Source organism: Antechinus flavipes, chromosome 1 (genome assembly GCF_016432865.1).
Source record: "Antechinus flavipes isolate AdamAnt ecotype Samford, QLD, Australia chromosome 1, AdamAnt_v2, whole genome shotgun sequence".
NCBI classification, from domain to species: domain Eukaryota; kingdom Metazoa; phylum Chordata; class Mammalia; order Dasyuromorphia; family Dasyuridae; genus Antechinus; species Antechinus flavipes.
In genome coordinates, this window is record NC_067398.1 from 245443502 (window position 1) to 245470192 (window position 26691).

The 26691-nt window shown below is 38.3% G+C and overlaps 1 protein-coding gene across 2 annotated transcripts in view; it reads right to left on the bottom strand.

Moving 5' to 3' along the window:
- The window catches only part of NATD1 (N-acetyltransferase domain containing 1), a 57013-nt gene extending 40078 nt beyond the window's left edge, over positions 1-16935 (bottom strand). The window contains exon 1 of one of the 2 annotated variants that reach the window (XM_051999620.1): positions 16571-16932. In XM_051999620.1, coding sequence (XP_051855580.1) covers positions 16571-16667 — 97 coding nt within the window. In that variant the 5' untranslated portion in view covers positions 16668-16932. Of the gene's footprint in view, positions 1-16570 lie in introns of both variants that reach the window. The other variant, XM_051999629.1, reaches the window with a different exon arrangement.
- Positions 16936-26691: the final 9756 nt, after the last annotated feature.

Below are 26691 nucleotides of genomic sequence, written 5' to 3' on the forward strand. Positions count from 1 at the left end.
CTCTGAGACAGTAAGAAACATTGAACAAAAATCAAAAGATTGACCAAAACAACAACAACAAGAAGAAAATGTAGGCTACCTGACATAAAAAAACAAATGACCTGGAAAACACGTCATGGAGAGAGAATTTAAGAAACATTGAATAGAAAAATCAAGATTTTTTTTAAAGCCTGGGTACTACGTTCAAAAAATCAGAAATGAAAAGTATCTAGATCAATTAGAAGCAGAGGATAAATATAGAATCTAATAATCATCTCCTGAAAGGAATCCCAAAAGGAAAACTCAAAGAATATCACAGCCAAAATCCAATGTTCTCATAGAAGAAAAAAATACTACACATATCTACAAAAAAGCAATTCAAGTACAGAACTACAGTCAGAATCATTCAAGACTTAGCAACTTCTATATATACAAGAAGAGACCTTGGAATACAATATTCCTAAAGGCAAAAGATATAGGTATGTAATCAAAAATAACTTGCTCTATAAAATTGAAAGTAATCCTATATATGGGGGGAAATAGATCTTTAATTTAATTAAAAGAAGATTTTTTTTGCAAAGACCAGAACTAAATTAGGAACTGTAAAAAACAAACAATACAAAAACCCAGAGAAATCTAGAAGGACAAATTTATTTTAATTGCGTGGAGCCATATATAATTAATTGTTCATAATTGGGATTCATGAGAAAATAATTCAAATATTGAAGAGTTAGGAAGGAATAAGCATCAGTTGAAACCTCACTTATCTGGAATGGACAAAGGACGTTTGAATATTCAGATTTTGGTGTAGAAATATATCACTATCACACTCAACTTAGACACAAATAGGGAGAAGGGTGGGGTTAAGAGGTAGGAAAATACCAGGCCAGGAACAATCACAATTAAAATAAAATTTCATGATCTTAAGAGTATTACAAGAGTGAAGAGGGTAGGAAGGGTAAAGAAAAGCAAATAACCAGAATTGAAGGGGTATCTCAGATTGATTCCTAGGCAATCAGGGAATGGCTGAACAAATAGTGGCATATGTATATAGGTAAATATTTAGTCATAAGAATTATATAAGAAATTATTTCACAGAATCCTGATTAGCATGAACTTATGCATAAAAAAGTGAACAGAGCCAAGAGAACATTTTAAAAAGTAAGGATAGCAATTCTGTAGAGGAAAATGATTTTTAAAGATTGGAAAATTCTCATTAATGCCATGACCAATTTATGCCTTCTGAGGCTCTATGAGAAGAATAGGACCCATTCTTCTGACAGAGAGGTGATGGACTCAAGATACAGAAAGAAAAAAGTATTTCTGCACATACTGTTGTGTAGATTTATTACAAGAAGGTTTTTTTCCTTTTTCTTTATTATGTTTTTTTAATTGGAGGAAAGGTAGCAACAGTGATGCAAAAAAAAAAAAAAAAAAAAAAGGCCATTGTAACATTTTTTAAAAATGACATTAAAGAACAGAAAGAAGTTTAGAATGAAGCATTAACGGGCAGAACAGTTTTGAAAGAAAGTAATTTAGAATTTATCACTTTTTTTTTTTAAAGCAAGGTGTATTGAGTAGAACTTCATAATTTCCTATAGGATCTTTTTGCATTTTGCTACATGTATGAAAATTCTTGTTTCTAGTGTCTAAGTTGGAAATTTTAAAACTTTAAAAAACAAATTAACCATCAAAAAATGCATTTTTCTAATAACACCAAAATACTATACCTAGAAATATACCATTCCTTTAGGTCCAAGAAACCCAACTTCTGATATCTGACATTTGGACTTTAAGATTTCATACTGGGATCCTACTCACACTATCTCAATCCACAGCTCCAAACACCTCCCTACCCCAAAGTGCTTTTCACACTCACTAGATTTAAACCTCTGCAAACCTTTAGGCTTTTTAAGGGAAAGAGAACTGGACTTGAAATAAGGAGCCTCTGGTTTAAAATGTATGGTGCGTTTCAAGTCAATGAATTTTCTAAACTTATTTCCTCATCCACAAAAAGAGGATGGATTCCAACACTTGTAATGTCTTTCTCAAGAAGGTTTTTGTGAAGAAAGCCCTTTGTAAATGTTAAGAAGCAGAATCCCACCAGGTATTATTAATGAACAGATGAGGTGCTCCTGACCTATGATTTCACCAGTGTAAGGAACTCCTTCTGTGAAAACTCCTTCCACCAATGTAGAGTCTTAAGATACTTATAGAGCTTCCAGGGGCACTGAAAGATTATGTGACTTGGTCATATAGTCAAAATGTTTCAGAAGGAGGGGTTGGACTGAGGTTTTCCAGACTCTAAGACCAACTGTCTGTCCAGTATGACACATTGTCTTGAACAGTGCTATATAAATGTGAGTTAACAGTAAATATAGTTAGCAATAATAAAAAGAACTGATAGTAATTAATAATAATAAACACAGTTGAATACACAGTAGACAGAATACTAAACCTTAAGTCAGAAAGAGCAGAATTCAAATGTGACTTCAGATATTTGTGTGTGACACTGGGTAAGTAATAACACTGTTTGTCTCAGTTTCCTCATCTGTAAAATGAGCTGGAGAAGGAAATCACAAGATACTCCATTATATCTGCCAAGAAAATCCCAAATGGGTCACACAATAACAACAACAAAATGGGAGTAATGAAAACCCCTATCTCATAAGATTCTTGTGAGGATCGTGTGAAACAACATAAGTAAAGGGCTTTGCAGACCTTTAAGTCTTTAAACCTTTAAGTATATGTATAAATGATGTGAGCTATTATTACTATTAACAGCTCACACACATTTTTTTTCCTTAGAATGTACCATGTCATCTGATGCTTACAACATTTTTGTGTTAGATAATACAAGTGTCTTTTTTCCCCTTATAAATGAGGAAACCGAGGCTCAAAGAATTTTGTCCAGTGAATCACTCACCTATAATCAAAATGGCTGTTAAATGTCAGAGGTGAGATTTAAATTCACTGAATTCAAATCTAGGATTCTTCCCATCATACTATTACATTCCTTGAATACACAGGTTCAAATACCCAACACAGCAGCTCAGGTCAAAAAAACATCAGGAAGACCAAGGCTTTAATCACACACGGAATATCCATATTCTGGATGTTAAGTGGCCAGTATGTAAATAGATGACATACTGGTCAGGCTGTAAAGGGATGGCCTAGGGGACAAAGAGACTGATACTTCCCAGACAAAGAGCTGTTTGGATATTAGAATGGATTGTCAAGAATACCATGGAGTTCTTCCATTAATAATCCAAGAGAAAATTTCTTGCTTGGAAGAGATTTTTTCTAATAATCACAATAACTAGCATTTAGAAAAGGTTTTAAGGTTTATAAAACACTACATACAGTTATGTTAATTCCTTTGATCCTAATAAGCTTGTGAGAACAGGAAGGAAACAAGCATTTATTAAGTACCTATTAAATGTCAGGCATTGTGCTAAGCATTTTACAAATATCTCATTTGATCCTCACAACAATCTTATGATTGATTATTCCCATTTTAAAGGTGATTAAAGTTTTCTAGAGTGACTTGCCCAAGATCACAATTTGTTTAGTCATTTTTCAGTCATGTTTGACTGCCCATTTGGGGTTTTCTTGGCAAAGATACTAGTGTGGTTTGCCTTTCCTTCTCTGGTCCATTTTACAGATGAGGAAACTGAGGCAGAATAAAATGACCTGCACAGGATCACTTAGAAGCGCCTTTCCCTGTATATAGAGGTTTAAGTCTTATAGCTAATAGTGTCTTAGGCTGTGCAATTGTAAGTTTGAATAGTACTTTTTTGGGTCTAATTGTTTTTTTGATCTACTTAGGAGGGATATTATCAAGTAACTACCTGAAGGAGCATTTGAACTCAAGAAGATGAGTTTTCCTTATTCCAAGTCCAGTGCTCTACCCACTGGATCATCCAGCTGTCTATAATGTACTTTAGATGAAAGCTTCTTAAACTTTACCCACAATTCTTTTTTGCCTAAGAAACTTTTGTGTGGCCATAAAAAGGTAATTGCTAATAAAATTGATAGTAATTGCTAATAAATCATAATTTTGTGCCCCCCAAACTCAGTTACAAAATCCCAGATGGGGTTGTGACTCACAGCTTAAGAAGCTTGGATGAATTGTCTCACAATCCAGAGATCTCAGTATGTCAAAGCTTATCACTCCCATTTTACAAATGAGAAAACTAAATTTCAGAGGAAGGAAGTGACTTGTCTATGGTCATAGTGCTAGTAAGCATCAGAGGAAGGCCCGAACCTAAATTTTTCCTGATTCCAGGTCCACTATTCAATTGGATAAGCTCTCCTGTGGTTCAGCTCTTCTCTCCATCCCCTGGGAGAGAGCAGAGCTAGTTGAGTCTCAATTACCAGCCAGCCACCTGTTAGGGGTTTAATTAGGCACACACACTCGGTGCTGAGAAAGGACGCAGGAGGCTATTTCAGGGCACTCATGGAGTAGCCTGGCCCAGCCTTCTGCAGCTACTTATTAGTTCCACTTTGGGCAGTAAAGCTGGCCACAAAATTTCCACACAGCCAAATCACCAGAGTTTCCAGGGGCTCAGGTCATTGTTTCTTCATGCTCTTTTGCAACAAAATTCAATAGACCCTGGGCTTCCCCAATATCTTATATGTTATTTCTCTTTTTGTCCATTATGTTCTCCACCACCCATTAGACTGTAAACTCCAGGCGGGCAAGGTCCACATCTTAAAGCAGGAGCATGCTGCTAGTGGTTAACAATTAGATCTCCAGAAAAAAAAAAAAACACAAACGACACACTTGTAAATTTAATTTGCATTGCCAACATTATCTCCATCAATTTCCTGTATCTAAACAACAAAACAATATATCAAGCTCCAATTTGCTTTGATTTTTGAAGTGTAAATTCTCATGCAAAAAATTTAACAATGAATAATTCTCTTTGAGATATCTCCAACATACCCCTAGTCTTAAAGATCAAAATAGAATCAGTTCAGATTTCTATAGAATTTACAGTTTTCAGACACAGATATTCATAATGATTTTTTTTTTTGGTTAGCCACAACAATCACAATGGCCAATCTACTAAGATGAAGAAGAGTTGTGATCAATACTAATGGAGGGACTAGTTATATCCAGTACTTGAAATACTAAAACATTACAATTTACAAAATACTTTCTTTACATGGACCCTGTTGAAATTAGTAGTGAAGAGAGTATTATATGCATTTTCAAATAGGCAAACTGAGGTTTAGAACAATAAAGGGATGTCCCCAAAGTGCATTCCCCAGTAAAAGGGCAAAGCTGAGATTAGAATCCAGGTGTTCTGATCTAAATTCCTGCACATGGCCCAAGATCTGGGAGCATCTTCAGAGACTGGCCAATCCAACCTTTTTTTTTTTTTTATGGATCTCTATAGTGGCTCTTACTTCACTGCACTACAAAGAGTACATTTAGGTAAATATGATAGCTCTCCAGAAATGTACTCTGTGGGTGCAGAATGATTTCACCCACAAAGACCCTGAGGCTGTCTGCTCTCCCGAGGACTCTTTTCTATTCCCTCTATATATTCAGGGTTTTCATGTGTTATTCTCTCCAGAGAAAAGGGCTTGAGGAAGTAGGAAACAAGCACATATTAGCCCTACAGGTGGGACATACTGTGCAAGCATTTTACAACTGTATTATCATTTGATCTTCACAACAATCCTGGGAGATGGGTGCTTTTGAGGAAACTGAGGCAGGTCTAGGGACACACAGTTAGGAAGAGTCTAAGGCTGCATCTTTTTGACTCTAAGCTCAGGATCCCGTTGTTGCTTCATGAAAGAGCTGGTCCTTTCCCAGATGAGAAGAAACTGCAATGACTCTTTGGGCTATCATAAATATAGAAAATAAAAAAAAAATAGGCTGGTGTTTAAAAGGGAGTTTATATTGTTTTTATTAAATGAAACCACCAGACGAGGTCTGAACAAGCTAGCATTAGGCTAGAAGACTCAATTATAGACTTAAACATCAGTCAGAAAGTATTCTAAGTCATTACCTGCTTCCCTTCTAGGTTGCTTCCTCCATAAAAGCAGGATCTCTCCCTAGACCTCTCAAACCCAAGCTTGATCAGCCATCCTCACTCATTCTTCCTTCCACCCAGTCACACAACTGATTAGTTTGGCAGGGTGATCACTTTAAACATAATCTGAAGTTATCAGAGCAAGGGGGTATGCAGAAAAAAATAAAATAAAAAATAAAGTTAGATAGCTAAAAGAACAACAACCCAGTACAAGTATAATTTTTATGGCTTCTCTGCTTGGTGATCAATCATTCTTTATTGAAATACTCCTAGGGATGGGAAGCTCACTACCTCTTCCAAGAAAAATATTGATCAGAAACTGTGTATTTCTCAGGATGGGGTACACTTTGCAAAGCAAAGCAAGCTCTAAAAGAGATGAGGCTACAGAGGGCAAGGATAAAGTCTAAGCCCATCACTGATCAGGCTCTTGGGACTTCTAAATTCTCCCTCCTATGTGAGGCAGGAGAGCCACAGAGGCAGCTGTGTCCTTCTGATAGAGCTATCTCACCCTCCCATCTTTGTGGGTATGACCTAGGTTTGGTGGGTCTGACAGAATCAGAGGCACCACAGGGCAGCTTCACTTCCTCTCCAGCTGACACCGTGGCATGTGGGGAGCCAGTCCCCGCTCCTCAGACTGGGTAGAAGTCATTGGAACCAGACTCAGCCTGGCCACAAAGCAAGAGCATCTAATGGGACAAATCCAGAGAGTTCTGGTCCAGAGCTCATCTGTAAAGTGGCCAGAATAATTCCCACCCTCACTATCTCTCAAGGGGATTAGGATGCTCAAAAAGGACCGAAAACTAGCTTAAAAGTACTAATGTTGTCATTACTAACCATATTAGAACCCAGCTTCTTAAACTATGGTTTAAAAAGGTCTGTTGTTTAGAAGACTAGACATGTACTAGCTTTCCTTAACCTGTTTCCTCATCTATCAAAGATCTGACCTTAGGGCTAGGTTGCCCATCTGACACATCCACACCAACTGGCAACCTCTGGACTGCATCCTGAAAGGGCCCCCAAGAAATTCTTTAAAAAGCCATCAAGTGTTCAACTAAATTGATAGAAGTAGCTCAATGAGGTCGCCTGTCTGCATCTTAAAGCTGCATGATGAACATCTAGGATGCTTAACTCATAATGGTTAGTGGGAAATTAAATGAAGCAGCTATGTGTCCTGGTAGAGAATTGAGAAAACCTGAATTCAAATCTTGTCCCAGACACACATTAGCTGTGTAAATCTGGGTGAGTCAGTTAACCTGTTTTGCAGCAATAGTTTCCTTTTCAGTAAAACCAGGTTAACAGCACTAACTAAAATAGTGTTTCAGGATTGTTGTGAGAATTAAGTGAGTTAACATTTGTAAGAGGATTTGCAGGTGTTAAAGGGACACACATACATCCTCAGTCACAAGGCTTCTTAAACTTTCCCCCGTTTTGCCTGAAAAACTTTTATACAACCTCAGCTCGCTATCCACTCCCCCACCCCCAGGCTAACTCCTCGACAAAGGCAGGGTCTCTCCCTGTACCTCTCAAACCTGGCTTAATCAGATATTTCTTCTCATTCCTCCTTCCATTCAGCCTGCCAGTCACTGCTCAACCTGGCAGGGTGATGAACTGAAACATCAATTTGAAGTTACCAGGGTAGGTGGGTGTGCAGGAAGGCAAAACAAACAAACAAATTAAAAAAAAAAAAAAAAAAAAAACAGGTTCTGGCAATGAAGGGAACCAGAGATCCTGGAGAATTGCCCACATAAGCTGCTTGCTGTGGGGTGGGGTTGGGAGGGGATGCAAAGGTAGAAACTCTGTGAAGAAATGATTCTCTCTCTCCCTGTATTGATGTTCCTGGGCAGCTGAAAGTTACTATGGAGAGAAAATAAACATACACCAATAGTTGTTGCTCTGTGAACATCCCAAAAAGGGGATTTTTATCTCAAAGTCTAGGGGAGAAGCAAGAGACAGTGAAAAGAGGGGGTTCACTCATCCTGTATGGCTACCTGTGATCAGATAGCATAATCCAGGGAGATTCCTTTTTGCCCAAGAAACTTTTACATGACCCCAGGTATATAGATATGTAAAATAGTTATACAAATTAAACATTTACTGATAAGTCCATTTCAGTTACAAGACCCCATACAGCATTGCAACCCAAGGTTTAATAAACTGGGACATAGCCAAGGAGGCTATTTACAGCCATCAGTTTCACACCTGAAGAACCACAGTCTTCAAGTTTCAATCCTACGGCTAAGTAGCTACACCAAGTCAATTCCCTCCTTTTTAGATTTTGGTTTGTGGTTATTCAATCGTGTCTAACTCTTATGACACAATTAAGGGTTTTCTTGGCAAAGATACTTAAGTGGTTTGTCATTTTTTTTCTCCAGCTCATTTTACAGATGAGGAAATTGAGGCAGACAAGGTTAAGTGATTTGCCTAGGGTCACACAGGTGTTATCAGGTTCCTTACCTGCAAATGGAGAGAGGTGGACCAGATGCTAATCATACCTTCATCACCAACTCCAGCTTCCTTCTGTGCAAGGTCTTCCTCGACAATACTTACAGTCAGGGATTGTGTTATGGCTTTCTTGGCAATGCAGTAGGTACTTCTAAATGTTTACTGATTGACAATAGCTCAAGTTTCTGTAGCCCTTTTAGGTTTACAAAACAATAGCCTGGCAACAATATCTCAATATAGATGATGCAGGTATCAAAGTTTCCATTTAAAAAGTGAAGAAACAACCTCCAATTGTGATCATATCTCTATCAACTGTGAAAGATTGAATTTAAACCCAGACCAGGACTTTTTCCTCCATCATCCCAACTTATTGTAGCTCTAATATTCTGCCAGCTAATTAATAGGACAGGAGAATACAAGCTTTGCTTTTGGCTTAATCTATCCCTAACTTCTCACAGGATGTGCATGTAGTAGGGCTTAATAAATTTTTGCTGCATTGACCTAGCTTGAGTGTTCTAAAGATTATGAGTTGCTAACAACCAGTCTGCCCTGTTCCCCTCAGGTGCAGGGTATTTCCCAGCTTGATTCTGGGTTTAACAACTTCAACAAAATCCTTCTTCCATCCACTTAGTTCTGTTGGGTACTCAAAAACCTATAATAGGGCAAAAGACTGGTTTCTCACCTGAGACAAGTAAATATTTTTGCCTACTTGGACTATTCACCCCCCCACCCCCCAAAAAGGCTCCTCTTTGAATTCAAAACTCATTTAGTCATCCACTTAACACCTGACTATTTATTGTCTTGTGCCAGGGCAAGGAAGTGTGGGGGAACACCTTAATCTATAGTGTAGGAGTTGTGAGTTCTATTCATCAACAAGTATTTAAATACCTTCCATTTGCCCACAGCTGCTATCATAAAGACCTGCCCTCTTGTAAAACTCTGCATACTCTTTGATCCTCCAGTGTCACTACTGGGTCTGTATCCCAAAGAGACCATAAAAGAGGGAAAAAGACCCACATATGCAAAAATGTTTGTAGCAGCCCTTTTTGCAGTGGCAAGGAACTGGAAATTGAGTGGATGTCCATCAGTTGGGGAATGGCTGAATAAGTTATGGCACACGAATGTAATGGAATATTATTTTCTATAAGAAATGATGAGCAGGCTGATTTCAGAAAAGCCTGAAAAGTCTTACATAAACTGATGTTGAGTGAAACAAGCAGAACCAAGAGAACATTGCACACAATAATAACAAGATTATGTGATAATTATGATGGATTTGGCCCTTTTCAACAATGAGGTGATTCAAGGCAATTCACTTGGGATGGAAAATGCCATTCACATCTAGAGAAAGAACTATGGAGACTGAATATGGATCAAAGTATAGTATTTTTTCCACTTTTTTTTGTTTGTTTTTTCCCTTTTTCATGTTTTTTCCCTTTTTGGTCGGATTTTTTTTTTTGCACAACATGACAAATGTGCACATTTAATCTGTATCAGATTACTTACTATCATAGGAAGGCAGAAGATAAGGGAGGAAGGGAAAAATTTAGAACACAAAGTCTTAAAAAATGAATGTTGAAAACTATTTTTGCATTTATTTGGAAAAATAAAATGCTATTGAAATTTTTTTTAAAAAAAGATCTGCCCTAAAGGAGTTTATATTCTAGGCTTATAGCTGCTCTACCACTGGATGAGGGAGGATAGCAATTTATATAGTACCCCTATGTACTAACACTATGCTGAAATTTGTTTTTACAAATATTATTTCATTTTTATTATTATTAATACCTTATTTTACCATGGAGGAAACTGAGGCAAACAGTGGTTAGGTCACACAGCTAGTAAGTATCTTGGGCTAGATTTGAACTCAGTTGTGACTCTAATCCAGCACTCTATTCAGCTGCTTCTAACTTATTATGTGATCTTAGAAAAGGCGTTTATCTTTTTCTGGGTCTCAATCAGTTACTTAATCTGTAATTTGAAAGTGGTCTGCTAGAGAATCTCAGATTCCTTCAAGTGGTGACACTATGAATTTTTGGCCTTTGCTCAAAATAGGCAGATCACATGAAGAAATCAATTATTCCCTGGACACCAACATCAAGTCTAAATCATTTCTAGTTGTCATTATTACCATTTGTTCCAATCTTTGTCCTGGCTCAGCTTCTAGATAATGTTCTAGGAACAGCCACATTCAATTTAACTCAACAATCACATTTCACAAACACTGACAGCCGAACCCTCTATCCACAAAATCTTTACCAGTCATAAGTGCCAGGAGAGAATACAAGGTATCCCAAAAGTCTTAGTTCAATCTTAAGCTTTGGGGATTAAGATCCTTTATAAATCAAACCCCAAGGCACTTCAATGCTCACTGGCACAATTTTCATTATTAAGCATTGTGCCCAAGATAAAAAAGAAATATGATCCAAAGTTTGCCCTCTAGTTTCTTACAAGTCTAAGGCATTGATGTCAAATAGAAAAAAATGGCTGAAGGGAAGAGTAGGAAGAACACTGATTCGTATATAAGGATTCCTGCAGGCCACATACTGACTTAGAAAAAGCACATTAACATCACCTATCTATTGTCAGTGGCATAGACTGACACCTCTGATCTAAGGCAATATCACTGTCCCCTAAATTATGTGTGAGCATCCCCTTTGTCCTCTTACTTTTATTATCTCTCCTGCCTAGAAGATTCCTTCCTATCTCTTCTGGGCTTATACAGCGGAAGTCTTCAAGTCTAGCCCAAGTTGCACTTCTTCTAAGAAGCCTTCCTTGACTATTAAATCCCTCACTGATCTATGGTAAGACATAAGAGAACTTTAAAGCCATCTTGTTAAACTTTTCCAACTCTCACCCCTTTTTTACCCAAGAAATTTTTATGTGGCCCTAGGTATATAAAGATATACAAACCAAATATTTATTAATCATAAATCATAATTTCAGGATTACCACATTCAGTTACAAGACCCCAAATGAGGTCTAGAATCACAATTTAAGAAGCTGGGATTTACATAAAAGAGAGAAAAGGTCTTACATGTGCAAAAATGTTTGTAGCAGCCCTTTTTGTGATGGTAAGGAAAATGGAAATTGAGTGGATATCCATCAGTTGAGGAATGGCTGAATATGTTATGGTATATGAATGTAATGGAATATGGGAATGATGAACAGGTTGATTTCAGAAAGGCCTAGAAAAACTTACATGAACTGATGCCAAGTGAAGTGAGCACAACCGGGAGAACATTGTACACAGTAACACAGAAAGATTATGAGGTGATTGATGATTCAAGGCAATTCCAACAGACTTGGGATGCAAAATGCCATCTGTATCCAGACAAAACCGTGGAGACCATATGTGGATCAAAGCATACTACTTCACCTTTTTGTTTACTTTTTATTTCTTGTGTTTTTTTCTCCTTTGGGTTTGATTTTTCTTGCACAATATGACAAATATAAAAATGTTTAAAAGGACTGATGTATAATCTATATCAGATTGCTTGTTGTCTTGGGGAGAGGCAAGATAAGGGAAGGAGGGAGAACAAATATGGGACACAAAGTCTTACACAAATAAATGTTAAAACTATCTTTATGTGTATTTGGAAAAATAAAATGCTATAATAAAGACAACCACAACAAAAACGCTGTGATCTAGTTTAATCCTTTCATTTCAAAGTCACAGAGATAGAAGGGAGCAGAACCAGAATTTGAATCCAAGTCCATTATTCTTTGCATTGTGTCACCATTTCCATCTTTTTCTTTGAGCTTCTAGGGGAGCGGGATCACTGTCTTTGTACCTCATGGAAATTTATGATCAGCTACTATCTCCTTGTGCTTCTAGTCTATCTTTTTAGATGCACGAGTAACAGTCTTATCTCCGCAATTCCATTATAAGCTTTTTGGAGATATCAATTATGTCATACTTCTCTCCAATCATCTCATGTGGTGCTCTGTGTATAGTAGGCGTGGAGAACAACCTTGGCAATTACGTACACACATATACTACATCTACCAGTCAGCTGGGAAGACCCAGAGAACATTCCAGCCCAGCATAAATCTTGACTCACCCTGGTAAGTAACCATAAGGTACAGCTAGTCAGGTTAGAGGGAGCACTTCTTGAGCTAAGGCCCTGTATACAAAGCTGAGAGGGCCTTCAAGGGTCATTGATTCCAGCTTTTTCAATTAATGAGTGAAAAAATCAAGGGCCAAATATGGGCATATTCAGATCTGTAGGAAACTTACTTATGTCCAAGCAAAGAAACCAGGAAGCAGGCCACGGAGAAGGGATCTAAGAATCCTTAATGCTTTTCCCAAGAGGGCCTCTGGCAAGCTATTATTGTTCTGTGAGTTAGATCTCCCTGATAAGTATAGTCACAGCTAACATATATCAATGTTAGCTTTAAGATCCACAAAGCACTTTTATATCCATTGTCTTTTTAGAAATTGTGCTGTTAGTGCTTTTATTATCATTTTTACAGTGGAGGAAATTGAAGCTGAGAGAGGTTAAATAATTGAACTAGGATCACATTGATTGATTGACAGCTATCTAGTGTCTTCCTGAATGCAAGCCCAGCTAGATGCCTTTCCAGGATAAAGTAATGATAAGAATTCCTATGTCAAGATCAATGCAAGTCATACATAGGAAGAGGGAGACTCAATCTTCCTCTAAAGTCACTTACTTTTAAATATAGACATTTCTCTCCATTTTGTCCATTAGACAAAGGCCTCCAATCTAAGGACCAATTTTATTCATACTTGTAGAGTTAATGAATATTGAATAATGGCAAAAACCAGCTTATTAACTCGTGGAGTTGGTTTTTTCAATTACCTAGTGAAAAGCAAGAACTCTGGGCTGGAAACCCCAGATTCTATTCTTGGCTTTGACAAAAATTCACTGTATTACCTTTGAGAAGTAACTTCCCTACTCCAAGTCTCAGTTTCTTTCATGACTACCTTGTTAAATGACAAAGGGTATTCCAAAAGACTTAGTACAGTTTTAACCTTTAGCAGTTTAAAACTGTGCTAAAATTTTTTTTGAGGGAGGGCCCATAAGCATAACTGTACATATGTGTCTTAAAAAAACACCTGTCTGTAACAACTTGCCAGTTTCATATACAACTGCTTTCTTTGTTCTTTATACATGGAAATATTTGTTGACGATTAAGTTTGCATTAAAAAAATTCAAATAAAATGTAGGGGGTCAGGCTGGTTGACTTCTAAGGCGTCTACCAACTCTGACATTCTATAGCTCTACAGCCTGATTGGCTCCCGTTCCTCCAGGAAGCCAAAAGCCAGGTAAAGGAGGCTCCCATGTGGGGCAACCTTCCTTGGTTCCTCCCCCAAAGAGGAAAAAGGACATGGGGAGGAATGCTGACTCAGGCAATTGTCAGTGGTTGAAATTATTTAGGTAGACAACTGTCCTCTCCGGTTTTCTCTGAGTATTTTGAGATAATGCTGCTTTAGGATCTACAAAGTACTTGGCTTACAACAAGCTATTCATTCATTCAACAGTCAGATTGTAAGACCAGTAGAAGCCTTGTATTTTTGACAGGCATTTCAGAAGCACACAATCCTCTCTATCATTTTCTTTCCCGTGGCAGCGGGGGATAATTGAGGCCCAGGAAGGTAGAGACTCTTAACCAATGTTACCCAGGCTTTGTAAAGTCCTAGAGGACAGAGGCTAGCCCTCTGGCAGGGTCTGGACAGTGACTGGCAAATGGTGGTAAGCCAATCAATCTGAAATCACTACCTAGGAGCAGTAATGAGTCAGACATGGGCCAAAGAGAATTTGGTATCTTTCTGTTCTGGACTCAAGCCAGGGTAGCTCTGTTTGATTTCTTGCCTTTTATTCACAGTCTTTAATCACTCCCTCAACAACCCCTCATCTGGCCCCCTGGATTTATCTTGCTTTCTCTTCACCCAGGGCTGACTTAGGGAGTATACTTTATAATTAGTGGTCTGGAGTGGGGGAAGGGGGAAAAGGGAGGAAAAAGTTTAGAAATATCCTGTGAACTAGTCTGGCCCTCTGATTGAAGCTGTCTCCAGGGGATAACTCCAGGGCTGCATCAATTTAAAAACAAAACAAACTCTTCCCCCCCCCTCCCCTTTCCTTTCTTTTTTAGTATCCCTGCCTACAATTTCTGTGGGTCTAAAAATGGACTACTGTTTCTACCCGAATTGTTTTGAACCAGATGCAGCAAGCAGACTGCCATCTCTATATATGTTTAGAACGAACAATTAGGGTGCTTACCAAGTAACCATGATTATTTCAACTACAAAAAAGCCCAAATCAAACAAAACACAAACCCCCCCACCAGAATCATAGGGTTGTTTCTGATCTCCTGGGATCTGGTTGGCTGTTTCTCCCTCACCTTGATTCCTGCCTGTCAGAGAGCCCCATAATTAGACTTGGAAAAGCCTAATTTGGACATTTTTTAAAAAAAGAAAACCAAAACCAGGACAGTTTACTTCCACTTAGGACCATCTGTTATTGTACTGTAAGGCAGCAGTACGGTATAAAGGACAGTGGATTGGAGTTCAAAAGGGTTGTGTTCAAATTTTCACTACTGTCATTTTATCTACTTTGGAAAAAAATCATTTTTCTCTGGTCCTCATAAACAGGGGAGGGAGGAGAAGTAATCACTACAGACCCTTCCAGTTTGAAATCTATGACCCTTTCTCTCTCCAACCTGTGTGTAGCATGAAGTGAAGGAATTGTAAGAGAAGAATGAAGCCATAAATTTGTGGAGAAGAGAGAGTCCCACATTTCAGACTTCAAAGAGAAAAAGGGAAAGGGTGGGTCTATAAGTGGTGAGAACTTTACAGAACAAGAGAAACGTTAATAGCAGCTTTAAATTTAGAAAAATAATCAGAGCCTTCATTCAATTCAACAAGCATTTATTGAAGAACTATTTGTGAATAAGGAAGGCCTTGTCTGTGCTAAACATCCTCCCTTTTTCTATGGTCTCTCCCACTCTGCTCTTCTACCCCTTATAAAGTCACATTTGGTAGATGATATTTCTGTCCCAGGCTTTTTCTGGGCTCCCTTCAAGCCCCTTCATTCCGGACACAGCATTCTCAGAGTTAAACATAAGTACAGGTTTTCCCATCAGGAGTTCAAAAGCTACTCAAGCTTGGTATGTACCCATGAAATGCTCCTATTGACCTAAAGAGACAAAGCACTAGAGATAATCTTTCCTGCCGGGGTGTAAATTGCAGAAAGAAAACTTTTCACACTCAATGACTTTCTAGCCGTAGCCCCAGGGCTGAAAGAGGAAAAGAATGCAATTCGGACCCTACAACCTGTCAGGACTCAGGCTGAAACACATGGAAGGGGGCAGGGTGGGTGGGGAGGGAAGGAGAAGGGGGGGGGGGGTGCAAGTATCTCCAAGGAGCTCTCCAAGAGTCTGGGACCCTGTTTCGGGAAAAAAAAAAATAGTCCGGTGGAAAAGGGATCTCTCTCTCCACTACCTAAAACTCGGAATTGAAAATAAACTCACGACCCTGAGAACAAGTACAGTCTCAACCGCTTTAGCTTGTTTACAAATACAAGTTGTGCGGGCAGGTGCTCTTCCACCCACTTTCCGCACACCGAGGCACCAACAGGGCTCTGGTTGGCACAGGAGGGCAGAGAGGTAGAAACAAAGCACAGATCTCTGAGACAGGGGGATGGTAACAGGAGATCAGCTGGGAGCACTCATTACTTGTCCTTCCAGCAGCGTGGAGACTCCAATACATTTCACAGATTCTCCCTTCATTCCCCTCCCTCCCTTTTGGGGTTTCCAGTTGCTCTGTTGACACTGTAATTCCATTGCATAACCAGCCTCACCGCTGCTGCTAAATAAAATAAAACAATAATAAAAAAGAAAGAGAGAAAGGAGAGACAACTCGGTTCTCAGGGAAAAAAAAAATCAATCCCGGTTAGCTAGAGGGCACTCTTTGCATTAGCTCGCTAGCTTCTTGCTTTCCGTGCAAACAAAAGATAGAAAAGGAGGAGGGGGGTGGTGGTGCTGACTTGGGGGGGTGTAGGGGAGAAAGAAAGAGAAAGGGGGCTGGAAGGGGTAAGGGATGAGAGAGAAGTGAGATTTAGCCGGCGCTACATTACCATTCAGTTTGACCGTGAACTGCCTCCGCTTCCGATCGTGCTCCACCTGGATGGGGCAGTTTTGCTCCAAGATGTTCAGCTGTGCAGAGTGTGCCATGATGGGGGTCGGGTTTGGGGGAGCGGGTTCTGCTTCCCGAGGGTCGTCGGTCCGAGCGAGAGGAGAAGCCCCTGCGGCTGGGGGCGGCGCTGGCAGCGTGCTGCCCCTTCTCCGGCGTCTCTGGGCGAAGCGGGAGCAGGAACGCGCGGAGGTCGCTCCGGGAGCCGCGGGCTGGAGGAGCTAGGTCTGAAACTGACACACAGCAGAGAGCAGCGGGGCAGCGGCGGCGGCTGCAGCAGCGGCAGCGGCAGCAGCAGCAGCAGCAGCAGCAGCAACAAAAAGCCAGGAAATCAGCTGTGAACTCACGTGCTGGTCGTCTGACCAATGGGCGCCCGGCCTTTTTGTTTTGATACATTCCATTCGACTCTTAAAGGGACACCGCACCTATCCCTAGGTTTTCTCGCCTTCTCGGCTACGACCCCTCCCCCTCCCCAACCCACTATTTATTTATTTATTTATTTATTTGGGGGGGTGGGGGAGAGGGTGGTGGTGTGTGTGTTGTTCTTTCCCTCTCCCCTTATGTCCAGCATTGGACACACAACTTCTTTGCTATTAAAATACCCTCTTCAGAAAAGGCCAAAACAGGAGAACGTTGAATGAAAAGGGATCATTATCATATTGCTGGTCTTCTCAATGGGTGGGGGAGGGGTTAGAGGGGGGGGAAAGAATTTGGAACTCAATATTTTAAAAATGAATGCTAGGAATGAATGAGTGAATGAATGAATAAGAAATCAATTGTTTTTTATGAACAAAGATGATCGTTCTCTCTTCTCCCCTCAATGACACTCCCTACCCCATTCCCAGGTAAATCGATCTTCTCCTCACCTACCAATATCCCGGGCATTGTGCTCTGAAGACTAATTAAGAGCTTGGGACTTTTTTTTTTTTCTTAAGAAGTTTAGGGACAGGCGACATCATTCTTTGAACTGTTATTCATCAAACTCACCTAAAGATGCCTTTTCTCCAGCAGATCACCTGAGGAAGAAATCTGTTCTCATCAATTTACTTTAATTCATATTTGCTGAGAACCTTGTTCCTGACGTTAGCAGAGTACCTGGCAAATAATAGGTGCCTAATAAATGTTTATTGTATCAATTGATTCCATGTGATGGGGGCATAAAATTTTAGATAAAATAATCAGTCGACACTCTAGTATGAGGTAAAAACAAACAAACAAACAAACTACATAAAAGAGAGTTAGGTGACACAGTGAATAGAGTACTGGACCTGAAGTTTAGAGAGATCTGAATTCAAATGCAACACCAGAGCCTTCCTGGATGGTGTTCTTGTCTTTTTTTTTCCCTCTCTCAGTTTTTTCACCTGACATAGACTATCAGGGAAGGCTTCTTAGGAGAGGTGGAATAGGAGTTGAGATTTTTTTAAATGAGTAGAAATTAAGAGACAAGAGTGCTAATAATAATCTGTGAAGCAAATTCCTGCTCATGTTAAAGAGAAATTGTAGATGCTCCTTGAATAGAAAAGGCCAAGCATTCTCAAAGGCATATTAACAACCTGGTTTGACTACCCAGAACAAGCAAACACCTTGCCTATGACCTTAAAAGACAGGGTCTGCCTATATAAAAGTTCTATATTTAGTTCATGATACTTAATTGCGTCACAAACAAATCCTGGAGCCCGAAGCACAAACATATAATAGTTTCCTGTATCATTACAGTAGAGAAAAATAAAAACGATGGCCCACAAGAGGAAGTGCCATTTGTTGAAGATAAAACAAGAATTTAAGTGCTTAAAAGGAGTTAGTTTCATTTGCTGATCTACCACTGATTCACAGTGTGCTTGCCTACCAGTCAGACACTGGAACTCAGACTTCCCATGTTCATCAGGTATGGGAACGAATAGTCTAAGGTGTCAGAGAAGGAATATGGATGTGATTCCCTCAGCTCCGGGTGCCTTCCTTCCCCTCCCGCCATGGAAAAATCTTGTATTTGCATTGTAAATATTTTGAACCTAATTACATTTGTACCAGTTGCTTCTCCTAGAAAGATAATATAAGCTCTTATAAGGCAAGAATGGTTTCATTTTTGTCTGGTGCTGGATTTCAAATGTCAGCTCTGTCACCACCACTATGGTTGCTTCACTTCTATTCCACCCTCCCCCACTCCCCCACCCCCACTAAATAATGGAAGCTTAGAGTAGGAAAGGACCTTACAGAACATCCTGTCTATATTTTACAGAGACAGAAACTAGTATCTATATAGTAATTTTATTTTATTTTATTTTTTTGTGGGGGGCAATTGGGGTTAAGTGACTTGCCTAGGGTCAGGCAGCTGGGCAGTGTTAAGTGTCTGAGTTCGAATTTGAATTCAGGTCCTCCTGATTGCAGGGCACTATCTAGGTTTCCCCAAATACTAATCTGTCTGAGATGATAATCCTTAAATGAGAGAGACCTGGGTTTGAATCCATTCCTTTTTAGTAAAAGATCTCTTATAGGAAGGGCATCTTTTTGTTTTGATAGTTTTCCATTGGATGCTTAAAATGACCATACTTATTTGGAGGTTTTCTTGTCTTCTCAACAATGAGCCCTTGCTCCATCCTACTGGAGGAATGCTTTGGATGATTCTCAATTGTAGTTTACTAAATGGGTTGATACCTGGATTGGGTTGCTTAATTCTATTCAATAAAGTATGGGCTAAACACTGGGTAAAGTGATAAAAATATAAAGATTTTAAAATGATACTGTCCTTGCTCTTAAGGACCTTGAAAGCAGAATAAGCTCAAATGAGCCTATGAAAGCAAGCTGAATAATAATTTTTTAAAAGGCACATTTGTGGCAGCTGTGGGTATGGGATGTTATATGCCTTGTCATACTTGATCTGATAAGGTATCTTTGACACATTGAACCAAATTTTTTTTTTCTTTCTGAATACAATAGTATTTTATTTTTTCAATTACATGTAGAGTTTTCAACATTCATTTTTGTAAGATTTTGAGTTCCAAATTTCCCCCATCCTTTCCTTACCTTCTGCCTCCCCAAGACAGCAAGCAATTTGATATAGGTTATACCTGTATAATCATTTTAAATATATTTCCACATTAGTCATTTTGTTAAAGAAAAATCAGACCAAAAGAAAACACAAGAAAGAAAAAGCAAATAAAACAAAGAGGGTGAAAATGGTATGCTTCCATCAGCATTCAGATTCCATAGTTAATCTCTCTGGATGGATACAGATGGTATTTTCCATCCCAAATCTATTGAAATTGTCCTGGATCAATATATTGCTGATAACCAAGTCTATCATAGTTGATCATCACATAATCTTGCTGTTACTGTTGAACTAAATATTCTTCTTGTGGTTATCTTTGTTACCAGTGAGTGATTTGGGGGATGTCTGCCCCAATCATATGAACACTTTCTCCAGAGTAATGGGATTTGTCCCATTGGCCACGAAGGTGACTGAATCAAGCATGGAAGAGTACTTGGCCATACATGGAAGATACCAAGGTCATTTACTGCATCCTAGGGACAACTTGGACTTGGATGACTTTGGAAGTGTGAGTGAGTCTAATAACTTTGTGAAGTTCTGTCTCACTTGAATCCAATTCATGAGCAAGTCAAGACATCACTGTTTGTAATGTCACTGGTTCTCTTTGGGGTCGGAGGGCAGAGAGAGAAAACCATGATGGATGAACTACAAATTCTACTCCTTTGATTAGAGAGTGGATTCAAGAATTTCTCTATTTTCATTTAAGGAGGGGAGACAGATAAAACAATTTCTCAGACTTCCCCTCATTTTCTTCCTTCTTTCCCATCCAAATGCATACATTTTGGATTTCTTTGACCTTTTTACCATGGCCTCACTCCTGCTTCTTAAGTCTTCTTTTATGTGCTGTCTTTCCTCATTGGATTGTAAGCTCCTTGAGAGAGAGATTTTTTTTTTTTATTTGTATTTCCAAGGTTTAGCACTTAACTGGTCATATAGTACTAATTTATAAGATCTGAATCTCAATTTAGGAAGACCTGAGTTCAAATATGGTCTCAGATACTTACTAGGCTGTATGGCCCTGGGCAAATTACTTAACTCTGTTTGCCTCAGTTTCCCAATCTGTAAAATAAGTTGGAGAAGGAAATGGTAAACCACTCCAATATCTCTGCCAAGAGAACCCCAAATGGGGTCACAAAGAGTTGGATCCAACTGAAAAAACTGAATAACAATTTATTTACAGAATTTCTTTTATATGTGAAATCTTAACATCTGCAGTATGATATATTGGAAAGTACAGTGGACTTGGAATCAGGACAAACCTGAATTCAAATCTCACTTTGACCATTTAACTGTGTTGACTCTGGACAAATCATTTAATCATCTTAAGGCATATTTTCCACCTTCAAAAGGGCAAAAATAAACTCACATATTTCCCTGGATGATTATGAGCGTCTTATGAGATCATGTATATAAAGTGATGGGAGGTGAGGGAAGAAGGGAGAAAAATTTGGAACACAGGGTTTTGTAAGGGTGAATGTTGAAAATTATCTTTGCATGTATTTGGAAAAATAAAATGCTATTTTAAAAAAAGATCTTTGGAAACTAATAATTGACATTTTCATAGTGCTTTCAGCTTTCCAAACAAGCTACTTTTTCTTTAAAAGGTATTGAAACTGTCCTTGAAATTTGTTTGTCTTAAAGGTCTCACTTCCTGGTCAGTTGCTTGAGTATTAGGCAGCCACAAGAACTTTAGCCTCTCTGATAAGCTTGGCTGGTAGACTAAGATGGACAATTCATAGGCAAGGGAACATTGCTCAGTTGAATCAATTCAAACTATTCTTGAAGCATATCTTGGTTGAACATCCTTCTCCTGATATGGCTAATTAAGTGTCCTTTTGTTAATTGTTAAGTGACTTACACTGGGCCTCATTTCATTGCTATATTGAACCTAAACTATCTGGGGACTGGCCTGAGTCAGGCTCAGTCTAGAAAAATCAATTAATCAATGAACATGTATTAATACTTATTATGTTCCAGGGTACCTAGGTATGGAAATGGATAGAGTTTGGGTCCTGGAGTTAGGAAGACTTATCTTCCTGAGTTCACATCTGTTCTCATCCACTTCCAGAGAAAGAATTGATAAATAGTAGTTTTACATATATATACCATGTGTGTCTATATATATGTATATATGTGTGTATGTAATATATGTATAATACATATACACTTTTTTATGGTAGTCTTCTCTAATATGGGGTGGGGTGGGAGAAAAAAAAGTGACAACAGAGAACAAAGAAAACTCAGAGGGGAGCATGGAAAAAGATAGATAGTTTTGAAAATGATGTGTAGTGTTTATTACTTGGTTTAAAAAAAAAGTAAAATGGAAACTCACGGTTTCCTATTGAATTATCTTTTTGTATTGTGTACATAAAATATTTTTCTTTTTGTCTTTTTGAAGTTTGAAATGAATTTTAAAATTAAAAAAATTGTCCTCAGATAAATTGTAGCTGTGTGACCTGGGCAAGTCATTTAATACTGTTTGCTTCAGTTTCCTCATCTGTAAAATGTGCTGTAGAAGGAAACAGAAAATAAAATAAAATGAGGTCTGGAGGGAGGTGTTTGATCATATAATCTCTAAATTTCCTTCAAACTCTAAATCTTTGAGTCTATGAAATTGAGGTTATAAGGTCCAAACACCTGCCCAAGATCCCACAGAGTAGCACATTAGGTCCTCTGCCTCCAAATTTGAGTTCAGGTGAGTGAGGAAGAAGAGGGATGGAATGTCAGAGCTGGAAAGATCATCTAGTTCACTACTGGGGAAACTGACATCCAGAGTTGTAAAGGATCTTACCCAACGTCCCAGAACCAGTCAGTGGCAAGTACTAACTCTATGTCCCATCTCCTGATTGCCAGGATTAGTGTGTTCCCATTCCAGCAAGGAAGGGAAACAGTGGTGAATTGGGGAATCTGTCCAACTCAAACATACTCAGAGCCAGGTTACCTGCACAAATAGAAAGGGGCAGAATGAAATGTTGAGGAAAAACTTCTGTTTGGCCTTGGGTGAATAATTAAATGTTGCTGATACAGATAGGTTCCCAAATACTCTGGCCAATATAAAACAATTCTCCAACTCCTGAACACACGGAGTGTGTTAGTTGGCAGCTGGGACCTGGTTGGGGAGAAGGATATGACTTTGGATAATTCATCTAAGGAGAGTTTAGAACAGGAATATAGAATGAAGTCTAAAAAAAAGGACAAGTGTTTGTCCAGATGGTTGGGGAAGCAAAACAAAATATGCTGTTCTAATAGAAAATGGAGGCAATGACGGAGAATGAATCACTCTATGGGCAAGGACACAGAGAAAAAGCCAGGGGTCATAGTAAACCATGAACAAAATATGAGTCAGCCATATAATGATGTAAGTGAAAAAGCAGATATATCTTTATGGTGGATAAACAGAAACAGTCATCTAGGAACCAATCTAGTGCCAGATGAAAAACACTAAACTGGAAGTCAAGGGTCCTGGGTTCTAGTCTCTGTTCTGTCATTAATTCATTCTATGATCTTATGCAATTCTACATTCTCCTCTGAGCCTCAATTTCCCTTCTGTCAAATGAGGTTATTGGATTTGATAATCCCTAAATTCCTTTCTAGGGAAGACATTTTTGGTTCTATGAAACCAGTTTATAGCTGGCAGGGACAGCTAGGTGGCCTACTGCATAGAAGACTGTTGGAGTCAGGAAGATCTGAGTTTTAATTCTGCTTCTGATACTTACTGGCTGATGCTAGATAAGTCACTTAACCTTTTTCTGCTTCAGTTTCCTTATTTGTCAAATAGGAATCATAATAGTAACACTTAACTCAGAGTGTTGTTGCAAGGGCCAACTGACAAAGCATTTTATGGTCAACTTTTAATATTTTTTATCTCATTTAAATCCTCAACTTATGAAGAATTTAGAAGGGACTGAGAGAATCTTAAAATGATTTAAAATCTAGAAGAAAGAACCTAATTCCTATTGGTTAAAAGAACTGGTAGTTATGCAACTGAGATTTGAAGACTGAAATCCTTATAAGCATCTTTAGCAGAGGCCTGCATAGAGGACTAGATTTGGCGTTAAAAGTTCTGGATTTGAATTTAAACTTTCTTTCTTCTCTTGATCAATAAATTGTGTGAGTTTAGGCAAAAGTAATATAAACTCTCTGGGCCTCATCTTTTTCACTTGCAAAAGGAGGCTGTTGGATTAGGTAATTTCTAAATCCCCATTCAATCTTAGTTCTTCCTCTCTGCCTTTGTCTATTTTAGTTTCCTCACTGGGAGGCTTTATATAATTCATCTGGTTATTTAAATTGGTAAAACTTTCTCTGTCTAACCTGGTCACAGACTTACTATCTATGGCCCTTACTATTTAACTTTGGAAATATCTTATCCTCCTACTAGATTATAAACTTCTTGAAGGCAGGAACTATATCTTATTTAAATTTTATATCTTCTCTTAGAACCTCTTAACACAGAGTTCTGAACATAATACTTAGTAAATATTTCTTATATTGTTGGCAGCTAGGTGGTACAGTGGATAGAATCCTGGGTCTAGGATCAGGAAGACTCATCTTGAGTTCAAATATGACCTCAGACACTTACCAACTATGTGATCCTGGGCAATTCACTTTACCCTGTTTATCTCAGTTTCTTCATCTATAAAATGAGCTAGAGAAGGAAATGGGAAATCACTACAGTGTCTTTGCCAACAAAACTCCAAAAGGAGTCATTAAAAGTTGGACATGATCGAAAAACGACTAAACAAAGTACAAAGGTAATAATATTAATACTACTTAGCTCACAAATAGTTTTGAGAGTTGGAGGAGATAATGTGTGGGGGGAAATAACAGTTTATAGACTTTAAAATGAGTCGTGAGTGTGAGTAGCAGAGGATGGGGCTGGGGAAAGGCTTTGAGGGGGAGTTCAGAAAGGAGGAAAAATTGTGCTCAAGTCTTAGTATTGAAAGGCCCAGCTGGTGGTAATGTCTGAGGTGGAGGCCGAAATCTCTATGGAAGAGCAGGAGCTGCAACACAGACGAGGCTGCTAAACACAGCCAAGTCCAGAAGAGCTACCTGAAACAAGCCCTGTTAGAGGCTCAGCCCTGGAGTGTGTGGGCTGAACAGAGAATTCCAGTTTCCCTGATTTGCTTCTCTGCAGGCTGGAGGGAGGGAGTTCACTGGGCTGGGCCCTGCCCTCCAGCTTCCCTTATTTTCCCTTCAACAAGAAAGCTCCCAATGCCACCATTTCATTATCTTCCTTAGCAACTGTGAACTCTACTTGATGGCTAACTGTAGATGACTTAGTACAAGATCCTTCAGCTTTCTGGACTTAAGTTTCCTCATCTCTAATAGGTAGAGTCTGGACTAGATAATTCCTAAGATTTCTTCTAAATTGAAATCCCATTATTCTATGAAGGGATAGCAAGAGAGGAAATAAGCATTGTTACTAAGACTTTGTGCTAATGCTTTTTACAAATGTTATCTCTGTGAAGCAGGTGCAATTATTATTCCCATTTTACAGATGAAAAGGCTGAGGCAAACAGAGTTTAAGTGACTTGCCCAATATGACATTGCTAGTGTCTGAGTTCTGATTTGGACTCAGCTATTTCCTGATTCAGGCCTGATGCTCCAATCACCATATTACTTAGTTGTCTCATCCAGAGCACAAAGTACAAGGATTAGCCAGAGGGAGGTTATTTCATTCTCTAGGTTTGAAGGGGAGAAAAAGAGTAAAAGTGATAATTCAGAGAGATTTTGAGGTACAGAGGCAGGAAAAGCCTCCAACTACTTCTGGCTCTGGCCCTGTGATTTCATCAGTCCAGGGAACTCCCATATGAGGAAAGTCCCTCTATTAATGGAGGTTGATACCTCTGCAAATTATAGCCTTAGAGAATTGGTAGCATACCTACCACTGGTTTAGAGCAGTGAGAAGTTAAATGATTTGCCCAGGATTACACAGTCATGTTAGTCCTGACATTGAAGGCATTTAACTTCTTACTGCTCTAAACCAGTGGTATCAATCTCAAATAAAAAGGGGACCACTAATCAATACATAAGGATACCTGTAGGCCACATATTAACTTAAGGTTAAAATTTATTAATTCTAATGCTTCATCACATTATTTATTTATTTTGTCAAATATTTCCCAGTTATATTTTAATCTGATTCCCAGACCCCTTGAAAATATTATGGGTCCATGTATCTGAGTCTATGTCTATACATATATCTATGTTTATGTTTACAACTATGTCTTTGTCTTTATTCTGTTATATCTATATCTACATCTATCTCTATGCTCATTCTATGTCTCTATAACTATGTCTATGTCTTTATTCTGTTTATATCTATGTCTATCTTTATCTATGTATATCTTCTGTTTATATCTATGTTTATAACTATGTCTTTATTCTATGTATATACCTATGTCTATGTCTATACATATATCTATGTTTATATCTATGTTTATGTTTATAACTATCTATGTCTTTATTCTAGATTTATGTCTACGTCTATGTTTATATTTGTGTCTATGTCTAAATCTATATCTGTGTTCATATCTATGTCTATGTTTATAACTATGTCTTTATCTTTATCTATTCTGCTTATATCTATATCTTTATGTTTATAACTATGTCTTTATCAATCCTGTCTGTTTATATCTATATCTATCTTTTATCTATGTATATCTTCTGTTTATATCTATATTTACATTTATATCTATGTTTATAACTATGTCTATGTCTATATCCATGTGGATATTTATAACTGTTTATGTCTTTGTTTTATGTTTATATCTATGCCTATGTCTATATTTATGTCTACATTTACAACTATGACTTTGTCTTTACTGTTTATATTTATGTCTATATCTATATATTTATAATTATGTCTTTATTCTATGTCTATATTTATGACTATTTTATGTCTATATGTCTTTATTCTGTTTATGTCTATATCTATATTTATATATATGTCTATTTCTATATCTGTTTATGTATATCTATGTCTATATGTTTATTTCTATGTCTATGTTTATAACTAT